The sequence below is a fragment of the Anopheles marshallii genome, chromosome 3 (genome assembly GCF_943734725.1).
Source record: "Anopheles marshallii chromosome 3, idAnoMarsDA_429_01, whole genome shotgun sequence".
Lineage (NCBI taxonomy): Eukaryota > Metazoa > Arthropoda > Insecta > Diptera > Culicidae > Anopheles > Anopheles marshallii.
The window spans coordinates 36,275,056-36,292,004 of record NC_071327.1 but is presented as its reverse complement, the minus strand read 5'-3'; the positions used below and the strand labels follow the sequence as shown (position 1 = coordinate 36,292,004).

Genomic DNA, 16,949 nt, shown 5'->3' with positions numbered 1-16,949 from the left:
CAGACCATTAGCTGACCCGTATGTACGGAAATTGTACGAATCCGTAACGATCAACTTCCCGTCTCACGTCATCATCTCGTACAAGATGTCGAGTTCAAAGAGAAAGTTTATTTTTATCCCCCAAAAACAACGACGCTGAAGGGCACGACTACGTACGTACGTAGTCAAGGAATATGTGCTGAGTCTCGCATCGATGCATTGCTGGTACACTACTTCCAAAAGGTATCGAAAAAGAGATGCCCAACTTTTGGCCCCAAACCGAGGAAAAATAGAAAATTATCGAAATTATCTCGTTTGAATGTTTCTGTTGGCCAAAAGACAAACCGTGGTTCTGCATCCCTCATTTCCCCATAATTCCACTCATTTTTTCATCTAAAAACTCACGAGCGCACAAGCTATTTCACCCACAAATCATTCGTTTATCGTGCACCCTCACCGTGAATGGAACTAGCACACGAGAACAGCAAATGTCTCTTCCGGTTCTGGCGCGTAGGGACAGTTGATGACGATTCCTTACGTTCCTTTGGAAATGGTGTATCGGCGTTTCTCTCTTCTTAACGACCGAATTTACATCGAAACTCTTCACTGTGCACAGTGGCACAGTCGGTTTATTTATAGCGGACGAACTCGAACGGTAAACGCGGCCACGCCAACAGCTAAAAATTCCATCCCAACCGGGTCCGTCGGTTCGAAATTCATGGAAAAAGAGTAACAACGAAGGCATGGGCAAACGGTATTCCATAGATTATGAACTCGAGTGCATTCACGAAACGATGGTGGTTGTGAAACATGCATTCGCTAGTGCTAGTCTAACGCATTTCCTCATTTACGCAAAGTTTGTTCTCCTGTCGAAGTGACAAAAATGATTATTCAAATAACCGTCAGTTGAGAATGCAACGGAAAGGAACCGTCTCAGTCAGACTGTGATAAATTACTTGTGTCCCAGATTATAAGTAGAATCTAGATAGCGAACTTAGCAAAAGAAAGCTGGTGCGTATTGCGAATATTGCTTGTAATTTAATTAATTAGCCGTTAACTGGTCGGTACATAGTGTCTTGAACTTAGACTTTAAAATATTTATAACGGAATAGAACAATTTATCATCCAGTTGAAATTACAATGACTTGAAACATTCAATCGTAATATTTTGAACTAGAATTAGAACTGAAAGCTATTTTCACTTATTATAAAAAACCGTCAACGTAAACCGTAACACAAATACTTCAAATTTGTTGATGATTAAATTTTAATTGTTGCTTTTGACGTTTTTTTGTTGTTGTCATTCTAATGAATGAATGGATCATCTTCTTTGTGCGTGTGTGTACTTAACTAAAAAGTAAACTATGGAAACACTTAAAAATCCGATAAGCACTCGTACAGTCAATGCTGGCGAATAACTTACACAATTGTCAAATGGCCACATGCGCTACCATTCCCTAGTCTGGCTGTTTTATACACAAAAACTGTTTGATCAAATGCTTCAAATTGAAACTTGAAACAACAAACACTACATTCTGCTTTATGTAGGCCACAGGCATTGCGGATCTGGAGGAAAATGAATTGATTGGACATCCCCGCTTTGTTTAACTCCCCTTTGTAGAGTCAGACCGAACGTATTCCCACTCACGAGGTGATCTTGCTCACAATGTCACACATAATAGCACGATTCGCTCACCACCTTTACGAGAAACAATCAAACCGGTAAATGAACGATAATTAGTGGCATGTGCTTCTTTATTGCCTGGGCCGCAGCCGGTCTAACCGCGACCACGTGAATAAGCACAAAACACGCACAGTCCCAATGCTAGAATAATGCTTCACGAAACATGTAACGGCAAATCGTGCAACTGTAGGAACTCAGAACGGAATATTCCTCTAACCTGAACGTTAGAAATGGAGGTCGTTTTCACCGGAAACATCCGCTACAATTTGATTCTCGCTAGTAACCTCGGATCGGCGTTTCTTGGGTCGAATTCTCTGAGGATACTACACGTTTCAGCGCAAAACGGACACATACGACGCAACTACTACCGCCGAGAACGACTGACTACGGCATGTTTCGGCGTGCGTTAAGAGCGCTAGTTCGGACCGATCTCCAAAGGCACTGCTGCACTCACACTTTTGCCCAAAGGCAGTGCTCGAAACGCTGTACGCCATTTGTGGAGAGGTCCACCGTTAGTGAGTTTACTCCAAACCCCTCGTCGTTTTGGGTGTTGTGTACGCCGGGTGGCCGGTATACTAAGATGGTGGTAAAACGATTTGCACAATGTGGGTGGTTGTGTGAATGCGCCATAGCACGGGTGCGTTGATTAGTGAGTGAGTGAGTGATTTAGAACACGCGGCGATTTATGATGAATGGAAAGCAGTGTGGGTCAGCAGAGAAAGCATGAGCTGGCGCATCATTTTCAACCACGCGTTTTTGTGTGATTGAATGAATGGGTACGAAACAACGAAAGTACACCAATTCCCTCTCACCCATGGCCCGCCCAGGGGTTCCATTACGCACGACAGGGTAATGGAATTCTAGAGCGTAATGTTCCATTAAAGGAAGAATGGAAGGAATGTTTGCACATTGGTGTAAAACCCAAATACTATAGAAAAACTAAGAGCCTATGCTAACACAAATACGGGATCGACTGTGGAAGACTTTCACTGTATTCTATTGTAGCTATGCTTATGTATGATTATGTATGCAATGTCAGCAAAGAGCGAGAGAGAGAGAGAAGGAAAGAGAGAGAGAGAGAGAGAGAGAGAGCAAGAAAATATGTTGGCGTGTTATGTTAGTGTATGTGTGTGTGCGTGTATTTGAGGCTGATTAGTTTACGGCAAACTTACGTGTGTAACGCATTTGCGATTGATAGTACTTGATAGCACCACTACCGCCATACAATTGCTGCGCTTGCATTAGGGCTTTCATAGCACTAGGTGGGGGTGGTGTGCCTCCTTCGGGCCCTCCGGGGACGAACGGCGAATGCCACGAAGTAAAGGTGTGGACAGCGCACAGTTAGAGGTATTGCAGGGAGATGCGGAGTTATGCGGCAAAATTTGTTTATTTTTTCCGCAGGTGAGGGGTTTGTTACCATACGTTTGTTTTCGTTTTAGAATTCGAGCCCATAACAAAACAACCGGGACAAGTTAGTGGTACGTTTATCGGCCAATCATGGTGAAGTAAACGTTTGTGATAGTAGTTAAGGTTTAATAAAATTTTCGGTTCATAACCGTGATTACAGTAATGTAATTTAAAACCGTACAACCGTGTATTGGAAATTTGTTGTTATAAAGGACAAGGTAGAACAACATTACGATGGATGAAAGAGGGAAAGGAAAAGAAAAAGAGATAGAAATACAGTAGTAGTTTAAGATTAGATAAGGGTAAGATAGATAGTATAGTTTTAGAATATCAACAAGCAATTGCATGTATTGCAACACAATTTGTAATAAGCATTTAGAGCCAAATAAAATATAATTATCAAACATTCCCGATACTGAAATATCTGCAACGTGTATGCATTAATGTATCTTCTTTGGATACGTTTCAAATCAAAGACAAGTCAAATTAGCTGACCAACCAATTTTTCTAATTCTGTTCCATGAAAAACGCTGATTACAATATTTTTCCAATATATAAAATCACCACACAATCAACGCTCAGGAAAAGATATTGTATGATGATAACATACCGATGACAGAGACGATATTTATACATCACAATAAGCATTTCATGAGTTTAAATAGCAACAGAACTGGGTTAAACGACTGTTTACACCACAAGTGTTTGTATACATTACCAGGCATAATTTACAAGCGTTGCTAAAAGTAAATAAAAACCAAATCGCAACTGTTTGCAAAACCATTCATGTACTCACCCTCATCTTCGGAGTCCGACAGGAACGTCTCGTGGATAGTTTCCGGTCCAACGATTTTAAACTTTTCATCAACCGTCTGTGTAACGCTAGTTTCGGTGACTACCTTCAGCGTCTCCACTACGGTAATATAGCCTAGCTTATCTGCGATCGACAGCGCCGTCTGGCCACCGTTAGTTACTGCTTCTGGGTTAGCTTTGTTCTTCAGTAAAATATTGATGATCAGTGTGTGTCCCTGTTGTGCAGCCTGATGCAATGGCGTGTGTCCAATGTTGGTCTTCATCTCGATGTTTGCATCATTTTCGATCAAGTACTTCACCATTCCAGCTTGGCCAAAATGAGCGGCTACGTGAAGCGGAGTAAACCCTGTCTTTGTCACCGGATCAATGCGAGCCTTGTGTTCCAGTAACGTTTCTGCGATGCCTACATTATCTTCTTGTGCGCACAGATGCAACGGTGTCAAACCATTCTTTGCGGCATGGTTAGGATCTGCACCATTATTCAAAAGGGTACGGGCCATATCACCATGACCTTCCTGGGCCGATAGATGAAGGGGTGTGAAACCGGTTTTGCTTTCCGCGTTAGCATCCGCCTTGTATTCTAGCAGCGTCGTTGCAATATTTAGTTGATTTTTCTTTGACGCAATGTGCAACGGTGTATGACCGTTCTTTGCTGGTGAGTACGGCGAGGCACCCTTCTCAAGGAGCAGAAGCGCTACTTTTTGGTGATCGTAGTGACTAGCAACGTGTAGTGGTGTCACACCATTCTTACCCTGCACATCCACTTGGGCACCCCGTTCAAGCAGTAATTCAGCACACTTTAGATTGCCGTACTTGGCGGCCAAATGCAAAGGTGTGAAACCTTTCTTTGTGACCGCTTCGACATTAGCTTCGTTGTCCAGTAACAGTGCTGCCACCTCATCTTGGCCCTCCTTCGCCGCTATGTGCAACGGAGTGTAGTTATCCTTCGTAACGGCATCGATCTTTGCACCGTGTTGCAAAAGTAACATCACAATTTCCATATTACCGATGCTATTAAATTGAGAACAAACCAAAACCGTCATTTTACTAAATTGTCTTACAACTAATATGCTAAAATGAACCTTACCGAGATGCGACGTGTAGCGGTGTCTGATCTTCACGTGCCTGCGCGTTTACATATGCACCGTTTCGTAGAAGAATACGTATTATATCTGTCTGTTTGGCACGTGCTGCTAAATGAAGTGGAGTTTCGCCCCGCACAGTCGGAATATCCGGACTGGCATCGTGCTGCAGAAGATATATGACAATGTTCATGCATCCCATAAAACTAGCCACGTGCAATGGCGTCAGACCGCTCTCCGTAGTAGCTCCGATTGTGGCACCATGGTTTAGCAGAAGCTCCACTACCTTAATTCGATTTTTCTTGCAGGCAATGTGCAACGGTGTAAAGCCGTTCAACGCCCGTGCATTCGGATCTGCATTTCGATCAAGCAGTAGCTTTGCCACCTTTACGTGTCCACAGTGGGCGGCAACGTGCAGCGCAGTCAGATAGTCGATCGTAATGTCATCAACTGGCGATTTGTTCATTAGTAAAATGCGAGCTGCACTAACGTGTTCACCCTGAGCCGCCATATGCAGCGGGGCAAGTCCGTTTTTGGTTTTGGAAATGATCTCCGCACCATGTTCTAACAATACTTCTATTACTTGGTCGTGACCTGAGCGGGCGGCACAGTGTAATGGGGTGAGCCCATCACGAGTGATGCTGTCAATACGGCCATGATTTGCGATCAGGAGTTTCACCATGTTCAGCTTTCCCCATTTGCATGCAACGTGCAGCGGTGTGATGTTGTGCTTTGCTGTAAAGTTTACGTCGGCACCTTTCTCGATCAGCAACTGAGCGACGTTTACATTGCCATAGTGAGCAGCAATGTGAAGCGGAGTGAAGCCACTCTTTGACGATACATCCGGATTGTGTTCATTCTGGAAAAAAATAAGTAAAACATGTTTAAAAGCTATGACAATGACATATTCGATCCCGACTGTTTTTACTCTCGATCTTGTCATTTAACTACAACTATAATTTGATTTAGTAACGTCTATTGTACATGGATGTGGAACCTGTGTTTTGCGCTTTTTCATTTCTTCTCATGATAACTATGCCGTTTTGATGAACTTAGTTGTAATATCACAAATTATAAAATTCACAAATTTCAAGTCATACAAAGGTCTTAGGTGTTAGAAGCTTACTATTTGCCATTGTGATAAACATCATTTTCCAAACTCAACAAAGGAACCAAACAAGCTATAAAACACGTTACTAATCTGGGTTCTGCATAAATTCTACAAACTACAACTGCTACATCTCCTAGATCTTATTGCTCCCCTAGTTTATTTTTGTCTAATAGTATTGTCCATCCAATACGTACTTCTAGCAACAGTTTTGCCGCTTTTACGTCATCCTTCTTGGCTGCTATATGTAGTGCAGGTAATCGAACCTTTCCGCGCGTATCGCTTTCAAGCAGTACAGCTACTACTTTGTCGTGACCTTGCTGCATCGCCACAGCTAGAGGCGTGAAACCGTCCTGAAAATTAAAATAAAGGATGATGTTAAAAAAGGTACACGTATTGTACGACAGTCGAGTGCCCTACCTCAGTAGCCAACGCTGGATTAGCACCCTTGGCAAGCAGATAATTTACACACTCGTCATGGTTTTCTTGTGCGGCCATGTAGAGCGGCGTGAATCCATTCTGAGACTGCACGTTAACCGATGCGTTATACTGCAGGAGCAGCTGAATGATCTCCTTTTGGCCCGCCAACGAGGCGATGTGCAGCGCTGTGTTACCTTTCTTAGTGGCATTATCGACGAGGGCACCTCGTTTCAGCAGCTCATTTACGATGTCGTAGTGGCCATCTTTTGCCGCAAGATGTAGTGCGTTGAGTCCGTTCTAGAATGAGAAAACAAAACACACGCGCACATGAGATTTGTTGCAGTTGAGCTTTGCACCACTTTACTGGCTTACCGTATTGCACGTGTTGATGTCGGTCACCTGACCGGTTTCGAGGTACTCTATCAGCTTTTGAAGATCTCCTGCCCTGGCTGCCCGCAGGAACGCTGTGTTTGTGTCGCTCTTAAGGAATAAAAGAAAAACAAATAAATTCATGTTAGTGACCAGTCACAGTTAGACTATGAAATATGGTAGCGATAAATTCTACTACTTATTGCACTGTACAACGTGTGTTTTGCTTCTGACACAATTATCAATTACATCAGTAATCTTGTGAAAAATTATTATTGGTCATACTCTAGCCTCTCCCCACAGTAAAAAGTGATAATAGCATTGTCAGCAAACGCGTGAGAAGAGTAAATAATGGGATGAAATTCTAAAACTACTACATCCTAAAGGGATCAGAGTGTCAAATTCAACTGTACTGTACTGTACTGTACTGTACGCGCTCACCTTAAATTTAAATATAGTAACCCATCGACTTATTTTGCAAAAAAAGACAATCTATTCATTTTCATTTAACGGAACAAACTTTGCACAACAATATGTCGTCACGAAATTTGTATAATAATGTATAATCTATCATTTGTGATACACTAAACATAAGCGGTGTTGATAATACGGCAAAATCCGTCATACTGGAAATAAAAAATATATCATCACGGAATACCTACAGCAGCAGACAACAACAAATTAGACGATGCAAACTTGTGTGCTCAGTATATCAGGGCCAGTTTGACTCTATGCATTGCCGTCGGAATCATATCAACACCAAATGGATGCCGGAATCCATTGATTGGGTGCAAAGGTTACTTAATCTCGATACATGGAGCAGAATCAATATGGGCTCAATTTGGTTTTGTTTTGCGTGTCTGGTTTATATCAACGCTTGCTTCGGTTATCTCAAATATGTTTATACTAACTCGAGGAATCCATTATTTTACACTTTCCGGGCATTACCGTGAAAAGGTGAGCTTTGCATTATGAAAATAACATTTTCTAACGTTGTCATAACCGAAGCTGACATTGGTGGCAATGTTGAAAGTTACCAGATTTTCAGATACTGTTGAAAATGCATATTATGGAGTAATATAAACAAAACTGTATCAAGCGAGTTAAAGTCGCAATATCAAAACTTTTACCATTTTAGTGCAAAGTATTTTTTGTAATGCCTTTTCCCATGACTATCAGTTGTCCACGTTCGATCATACGTATGAAGAATGACTTTCGCAATGGAACTCTTCAACATAGTCAAGCCTGACATCAAGAAGACATCTTTTCATACCATCAAAGCATACGGTACATAGCATGTAAGACCGCAGCCATTAATTACACTTTCGTGTCTCGTATGCAGTGTTCCAGAAAATAATTGGACAACCAGAGTAACGCTATTGTACACCGCCATATTTATGGAAAGTCTACCCATTTCATGATACTCCCCGGAATGCCTCGGCTTTTCAAACAGTGACAATAAAACATTCAAAATTATATCAGATGCAGAAATGAAAAGAAAACACATTAAAAATCGTTCCTTAAGACACGCAATGAATGATCTCAAGATGGACCAAAATCCTACCCCGTGCTGGCTGATTCGTGTTGTTTAACGAGTGCTTTCACTTGCAAGCGGTTTTATTTCGTTGCATCAAACTTCTTCTCATCGACAAGCGAATATAGTGGGAAATCCGGGAGATGATTCAAGATTACAAAGAAAACGCTCAAGCGTTCTTCAGATGCAAGCAGACGGAGTTATGACCTCATTAATTCTTCGTTTAGAGCAGCACCCTACGATAAAGTGAATGTGGTTTTCAAAAGTCTATTTTCAATCTACTGAATGGTTAGCAGTGTTTTTATTCGATGAGAAAGCATTGTGAGTTTGGCTAAACGCTGAAACCGTTTAAAAATCACTCGAATGACGCCCAAGAATGTTAGGAATGAAATGCGTAATAACGGTCTCATTAAATCTGAACTATTTACTTTATCACAAAAAAAGCATCACTGCCGTCTATTTCCTTCAACGGTGATGCGGTTTCGCAATTGGAACGAAAATAATTGGTTTCATAAACAAAACCAGTAGTTATCAACAGTATTAGAGCCATGGTTGACCTGTTTCATGCGAAAGTGTCGTCCGTGGAGGTACAGTTCATCCCGTCGCGTTCGCATCAAACTCTAGGTGTTGACAAAGCCACGTTCGTGTTACGTCTCTTTTTCGACCACTCATGACCACTCAGGTACGTGGTTTTCGTAACACACGTATCCAAGTTATGCAGCTGACTCTTGATGCTGGAAACAATCCATCAGGTTCTCCCAGTTTAGACCAGACATTAATTGGAATTGTGTGCGAGTAAAGAGAACGTCTAGTAGAGTCACGTCGAAGTGATCTAAAAGTTAACGCACCGAACCTAAGGTAAGAGATACTTATCGCTATAATTCAGAGGGATATGGAAAGTTCGCCTCACTTGAACAGTTGTGAAGTTTAGTAGAACTTGAGTTTCTACAACACATTTTAGCTTATTGAACCAGATCTTCTCCAACAGAAAACACTTTAAAATTTAACTGCCATCAACTACAGCTAAAAAAGAGCGAATATCATCCATAAGCGGCATTATCCATGTTTCTCTTCGCCAATTCACGTACTACCCCTCCTCCAATCACCTTTAACGTGTAGCTAGTTTGTGGCCGTTGAATAGAACAGAATTAGAACACTGTACATCAGCAATCATCGTCAGAAAGTAACCGTAGCGGATGTCGCTCGCTATACACTAGGGAGGAATGGTTATGCAATTGTTCTATGGCGCAAAGAACGGGCGGGAGGGTGATTAAGTATTTCCGATAGCAGAAACGGGAACATTTGCCGTTCCGTCAGCATGTTGCTTTTTCGTCCAAACGTGAACAAAAAGTAATTAACCTGTCAATTGTGCCCGTGACGAGCAATAAGGGAGGAACTTGATAACGAGGCATCGGCTTAGTTTGGCAAAAACAGGTGAATCAAATTGTATTTTCATTTATTACACCTCCCATTTGTACGAAAAAAAATTATAAGTTCAGTTGTTGACATCCGGAAAAAGATGTCATGTTTGTTACTACTCACAGTACACGGTGAATTGATACGCTACACGACAAGTAGCGTATCATTCGACATACTAAACAACTAATTTACCATGAAAGAGGAAACACCCAAATCACCACCGTTTTATTTTCATTGCGCAAGGTGTTGATATAATGTCATTAAAGCTCTATCTTACGTTGATTCGCTCGTTTCCTATTTTTTTAAAAAAGGGTAAAAAATATTTTCATAAAACATCAAGTAAGAAGCAAAGACTTGAAGAGCAAATTTGACAAACTAATTTGTTACACAAATTAAGAGCAACATTTAAATTGATAATATGTCTAAACGGCAATAAATGGATATAGTCAAGGAATTTGTTAAACCAAGATGAGCTGTTTAACACCAAACGTCACGGAAGCTTGTTGACAACCGGATATGATTTGAAGCTTTTTTTCGTTCAAATACATCTTTTCCGCTGCAATGCGACACGCTGAACCATGTGTTGTTGTGCCGATGCGGCAAATCAAGCTGCGGAAAAGTTTTACATGGCGTTCTTGGAAAGCTTCGATTGCTAGCGTCGCCGCTATTTCATTAGTTTTCATAAGCCCGCAAGATGATATACCAATTAAGGTTGGCTCTCTTTGAAGTTGAAGTTGTCTAATGATTGTCGATAAATGATTTTCTGTTTGCAAGAAAAAAATCCAATTGATTTGAAAAACGAATCTTAACGGCTCCTCTGAAACATTCCTTGCCAGTAAAGTAGCCCGTTAGTAATGGCCTACACGTTCTTTTAAATAGAACTTGAATGAAATTTCTCAAAAAGGACGCTCAACGACATTACTACGAAACCCTCATTTCAGGAAACACTAATATATGATCAATTGACACGCGAATATGTCCTATTTGCCATGAAAAATGATATGAACAGGCAAAACACACCCATCACATCACATGATTTTTTTCACACCATGCCCGTGGTCACATCGAATTTCATTAGCGACATCCAAACAGAGAACATGTTGACGAACGTCACGAAGGATAAACAGCAACGAGGCTTGTCACAGAAATCCCTTAAACGAATTTATGTATTCCCTTTCCAAATGTGTTCGTAGGACATTCAAATTCGTGGTGTGCAGTGTGGTTGATCAGAAGGAAACTACTGATTTCTTATATCCATTTCATTCAATCCGATAGAAGTTTTGGGCAACCCTCAATTATGCTTGGTTTCTTTAACTATTTATTTGTCTGTGGGACAAGAAAACAACCAAGCGTAGAGCGGATAGCTTGTTAGATAATCATCCCTCCTGCATAAACACGGTCTAACCCATATTCTAAAGGTTAACACAAGCTGCCCAACCCAAAGAATCCGTATATGTCGAATTTTCTTTGTTCAAGCATGGTCAGTTAAACTAGTTCCCCACTTCTGGTTGGAGATCAATCAGTCGCACACTAAAGGTTTCCTTACGATTGAAAGCAATCTCAAACATCGCTGAACTCCAACGAGGCGTTCGAATCATATTACACTTTACCTTAAACCTGGGAATACTTGAACCAACAAAACATGGTGGTTTTAATGCACGTTTAGTTAAGCGTACATTTATGTTGGAGCGAAAGACGCTCAGGTTGGCTCAGGTCAATTATCTGAAACGAACTCAGTTATTGGTGAAAACATGTCCCATTGGCTATTTACAGCAAAATGAACTTGTTTGAACAAGTTATTTTCTAAACAAAGTAAATTAATCTTTGCAAAACGATTGCATTCAATCAACGAAAACGGAATGTCCATCTTTATGAGAAACGTGCTCCAATGGTGTTGAAACGAATTGACTGTAAATTCTCTTACAACTACATTGTGCACGTTTGTATTGATACTTCTAGTGGAGTAGGTACATGCGATGCAACACAGTTTTATCTACTGTTGTGCAATATACATTGTCAACCTTTGGTCCTTCAGTTCACGACCGTCCTTCCATTTCACGAGAAGAATTCCACAACGATTGCGTGAAATATATTTTTTTTGTTTATAACTTCGTTCCGATTACTTCGCGTTTGTAGTCCCCGATAAGGCAATTCAAACATGAATTCATGAATTCAAACATGAGCCATTTACATGATTATTTCTACGCTCAGCTGCGGAGATTTTGTCGTGCGTATTATGTAATGTTTGCAATGAGATAACGGTTAATTGCGAAAGCAAACATGGTTAAAGGCATCTTAAGCTATCTTACACATTCATTTCCAGTCAAGGAAATATTTTGAAAAATCAGCAATGATCGGGACATACATGAAAATTCTACTTCATATAATTTTACCATGATTTGCATACTAATATAATAAATGTCATTTGTATTTTAATTCCAATTGGTTTAATGTAATTCAACATTAAATTTATAGTTTTCTTTATAGATAATGTAGTTTTTATCATGTGAAAACCGCATTACATTATTGAGGTGGAGAATACGATTGAGTACGTTAACATTACATTATCCGAACCAGTCATTTTGAGTGACACGCTTCATATTCATCATATTAATTTTTGGTGTTAAACACATGGTAGCAGTGTAGATGCATGACTTTTACATATCTATTTTAAAGTACGAACTCTAAACAATATTAACACATATTCCAGGTTTTTGACGGTTTTTTTTTCCAAATTCACTATCGATGTGATCGCACAACGTAAGCTAACAGAGTTTCGTAAAGTAAAATTTTGTATCGGTCTGGATTTATACAACATCTTTCTACGTTTGAAATCTAATTTGCAAGCAATTTTTAGCTATAACTGATTCCATTTTCTCTAGTCAGTTTACCATGGCATTCGCATCACTCTGTAAAAAATATATAGAACTTAATTTCCGCTACATATTTCGAAAACGAGATGGAGCCACTTGTTGCGACAAATTGTGTTTATACGAACCGAGATGGTTGTATTTTTTTTTTTTCAGATAATCGCAAAGATAGAAGATCCGCTATAAACTGTTTTACTAGCACTGATTTACTCCGGAAGCAGGTTAAACATCGCTGATAGACCGATCTAGCGAAGTCTCTTCCAAATAGTGTGAAGTAGACAGATTGATTATTGCAACTGTATTTAAACTCAATAGCGTATTTTTCACGTGTAATAACATAAAGGTAAGATTTTTTCATTACGACATCAGCCCTTAACTGTAAGCACATTACTACTTCTACGGTATGCTCATAAAAGTATAATTATAAGAATATGTTTTGCTCAAAAATTAATTTTCATTCAAATTCGGGAATGACAAGTGGTTTGCATTAACGAGCGCATATTCGACATTATGCGCAAAGAATATCTTACTTCTAACGATACAACAAAGGCGCATAAATTAAACTCTCGGGTATTTTAGACATTAGGCCTGCCGTGGTACGATACCACACATCGAAACGATCGATAATTTAGATCGCTTCGGGTTTGCAACACACCGCGACCAGTGATGCGCCACCCTTTTTTAACCACCCACACTCTAGAGTGCTCGATGTTTGACGTCAGTCGTACGCTCGGGGCGTACTGGAGTGTGGACAGAATCGTGGCCGACCGTATGACGCCAACGCAAAGCAGTAGAGAGCACTTGAACGCTTCCGATCGCATTTTTGTTTTCCACAGTTTCGTTTCCTTTTTTTTTCAATTCTTCAACACAGTTTTTTCAAACTGGCGGCAGTCACAATCGCACAATTTGAATATGAATAATTCAGAATGTAGGCTCGGGAACGGGCAGCGTGTCTGATGGACGTGCCGGGACGTTCCATTTGCTCGGTCAACTAATCGCCCTCTTTCCTGAAGGTATCTAATGGCCCAGTTTCCAAACAGACGGTAGCTCTCGCGCATTTATGCTTACTGGTGGTATATCAAAATGGAATCCGAACTGTCTGCGATCGCAATTCGTCTCGTACTAACAAAGAAGTGACCACCCGAAGCCATCCGACTGAGCCACAAAACAATCAACCATAGATGCTCAACTCACACGAATGGTTGAGAATATTGGATGCAAGATCGGCACAATGTTTTATAAATGGCACGTACATAACAAATAACAAATAGGAATGGGATGAGATAAAGACTGGTATTATCCGTTTATAATAGTGTTTAATGTTTAATGTTTTGTTTCACAAGACAGTATAATGTTTTTGTTCTTTACGTTTGAAGAATTGTTTTTTTTTAATTTTAGTTTTATTATTAAAGAAAACTTTTATTACGAAACAATAAAATCTAATGAATCTGATGAACAAGATTACTAAAACACCTATCGTCATCCAAAACGAAATTGAATAAACATTCAACTTCATAAACTGTAAAAAAAACTCGGCGAACTGTAACATATAAGGCATAACATATATAGGCAGTATAACATACTGCCGAACATGTTGGCAGATTGAGTAACATTGCTACGTTAGTGTTTGTGGACATTGAAGTGTTGTGTACAAAACCAATTAGCACCCACACTTTAATTTATTGCAGTCATGCATCAAACACAGCCCATAGTGAATCTTTGGTGCTAATCGAAGCTTCTCAAAAAGTATCATCACAGTTTATACAGCTATAAGTTGCTTGTAAGTCTTTTTGTACAAACGTAACAGCAATTCTTTTTTAGAAGTAGATGTCAATTTATTCACTCATCATCATATCTTATACAACTTAAAATGTGTTTAACTTATAGAAATCGAGCAGTATGTTTAATAAAAAGATCTCTGGAGAATTAGCATCACGCACTTTCTTTGTCTACTTCATCAAATAGATGGAACAGCTTCTAATGTCAGCTAATCGTACTACACATTAACATCAATTAAAGTATTGCACCTGAGCGCACGCAATGCTATTCCGTCGATCAGCAGTAGAGAAACCAGTTTTTGCATACATGACTACAATCCCAACACGGGCAACAACAGTGCGAGTTAGTTAGTCAAGGGCATAGGACTTAAGACAACTCTCGACGCTAGATATAGGCACTCGTATAAGGTAGGCCACTGCAGGTGCCGTTAATGATCGACAGGTAACTACAACAAACGCATACAGCAAGACCGTGAGAAAAAGGAACCGATGAAGTTATAACACGACTAAAATGTGTCCCGACCCAAACGACACACTATTCGTTTTACGCATTGCACACAATGTTAGAATGTTGAACGTAATGTTGAGAGAGAAGAACATAATACGCAATGTTAATGGAAATGAGAAGCGCTGTTAGTAGATGCAAGTTTGTTTAGAAACCCCATTAACAACCTGCAATGTAAATAGTGTCAATGAAAGTTCGATTTTCAATATGGTTACAAATAAATGATGGCGTCGAACGTCTCAATTGATATTCGAAACAAACCTTTATTCAAGGACTTGCGTGAGCCTTCAATTGCAGAGTACAGCTAATGGAGTGTACACGTGTGGTGTTTACCAGAGATAGTATCACTACAAGTTGACCATTCCCAATGCAGTAGAGACCACTGTCTAATTCAATTGAAACAAGCAACTGGACTGGTTCATGGAAAGATTCAATCAAAACAAAACAATATACAATCTTTTTCGAGCAAACACAGAAGGTAACCGGCAAACGCTAACGATTCTCCGCTAACACTACATCTGAAGCATGTGACTCACTTCCGTATCTTCCGTACGTTGTCGTACTCGCGCGTGTATGAGGTGGCGTCATCACGGGGTAAAATTCTAAGGCAATAAAAATATACTTCGTTCGACCGAACCACAAGCTTTGGCGCTCGATGTTTACTGACCTAGCGTTTATGTGTTTTTCTAACACACGGTGCGGGTGGCACACAGGACGTCCCGGAGGTGGTTGTTGCCCATCTGGTTGTCAAGCACCAGCGACCGTACAAGTTTTTTCGATCTCTGACCCAAGGTGTCCCTCTTTTCGAAGGTATGACATCATTGACTAGCGCTGGAAGTTGTCTTTGATGTGTCTTTTTCGTGATATCTTTTCGCTGCAGCTCACAATATAAACCAACAAGTTCAGTTGACGGGTGTGACCTTTGACAAACATCAAGATCACATCATCAATGGCTCTCCTGTCACGCTCTCCTTATCGGACGGGAGTATGCCTATTGGTAATAGATTTTAAATCGACTACAGCCCACCCTAACGATTGTTACTGCGAATGTCCACACCTTAACTAAAACCAGAAAACAGGGTTATACGTCCACACTGGTCGCTGCTTTGGCACCTCGTGCGAAGTAGATGGCCGAAGTCCCGCAATTCGAAGCAGCTGAGTAATGACATCACCGTGAATAGAGGGAGGATACGTTTGTTTTGTTACCTAGGTGTAAACTTTACGTTCTTCTTGCATTCTCGTCCGTCACCTTTCCGTGATGGCGCAACACCACGTGCCGAGGGAAAGCGAACAATATTGGTGTCAGTTGGTCGAGAAGCCATTGGCCGATTAATATGGCTTCCATAGTTTGCACAACGTATCAAAATCCTCTTTTGGATGAATACGGTTTACGGCTAATCAAGACGCTTTTGGAAGTAAATTTAATCTACTAATGTAATGATGATTAGTACGTAAGCGATAAACAGTGTATCGCAACTAGGTGAATGTTTTACATGCAGGATAAATCCTGGTTAACAAAAGAAAAGGAACATCGGCTGTTCTTTTTATTCGGAAGAATCTCTTTCACATCTTACATAACTTTGCATAAAATTTTATCTATTCTCACCTAATTGAAGCATAAATCATCAGCGCCACCGTTTCGGTGCACAGTTTCCCCAATCAAAGGGTAGAAAGCGAAAGGCACAAATTTATGTCGCATTAATAGGGTCCTCATTTGGTGTGCGTTTCACGTTAGCGCTGTCCAATTTATGGTGATAAACATATTTCGACACCCTAACAGAAACGTCCTCGATTGTGTGATCCATGATGTTTCTCACGCATCCTTTTGCTACATGACGTAAGTTGTTGAAGCTATCTGAAGGAACTCCGGCCAAATTGCAAACGAAACATTGCACTCAAAATGAAGAAGCTAAAGAAAACCTTGAAACAGTCTCACATTGAGTTGACTGATTGAGCCAATGATAAACGAACTTCCCTCTTT

The 16,949-nt window shown here is 40.4% G+C and overlaps 1 protein-coding gene across 2 annotated transcripts in view; it reads right to left on the bottom strand.

Annotated features, from left to right (window-relative positions):
* LOC128713837 (ankyrin-3-like) overlaps positions 1 to 16,949 on the bottom strand; it is a 48,053-nt gene that overhangs the window by 12,553 nt on the left and 18,551 nt on the right. For both annotated transcript variants that reach the window (XM_053808707.1, XM_053808708.1), the window contains exons 2-7: positions 6,866 to 6,973; positions 6,494 to 6,790; positions 6,271 to 6,426; positions 4,971 to 5,824; positions 3,867 to 4,894; positions 2,836 to 2,952 (exon numbers count right to left, since the gene is read on the bottom strand). In XM_053808707.1, the coding sequence (XP_053664682.1) occupies positions 2,836 to 2,952; positions 3,867 to 4,894; positions 4,971 to 5,824; positions 6,271 to 6,426; positions 6,494 to 6,790; positions 6,866 to 6,973 (2,560 nt within the window). The remainder of the gene's footprint in view (positions 1 to 2,835; positions 2,953 to 3,866; positions 4,895 to 4,970; positions 5,825 to 6,270; positions 6,427 to 6,493; positions 6,791 to 6,865; positions 6,974 to 16,949) is intronic.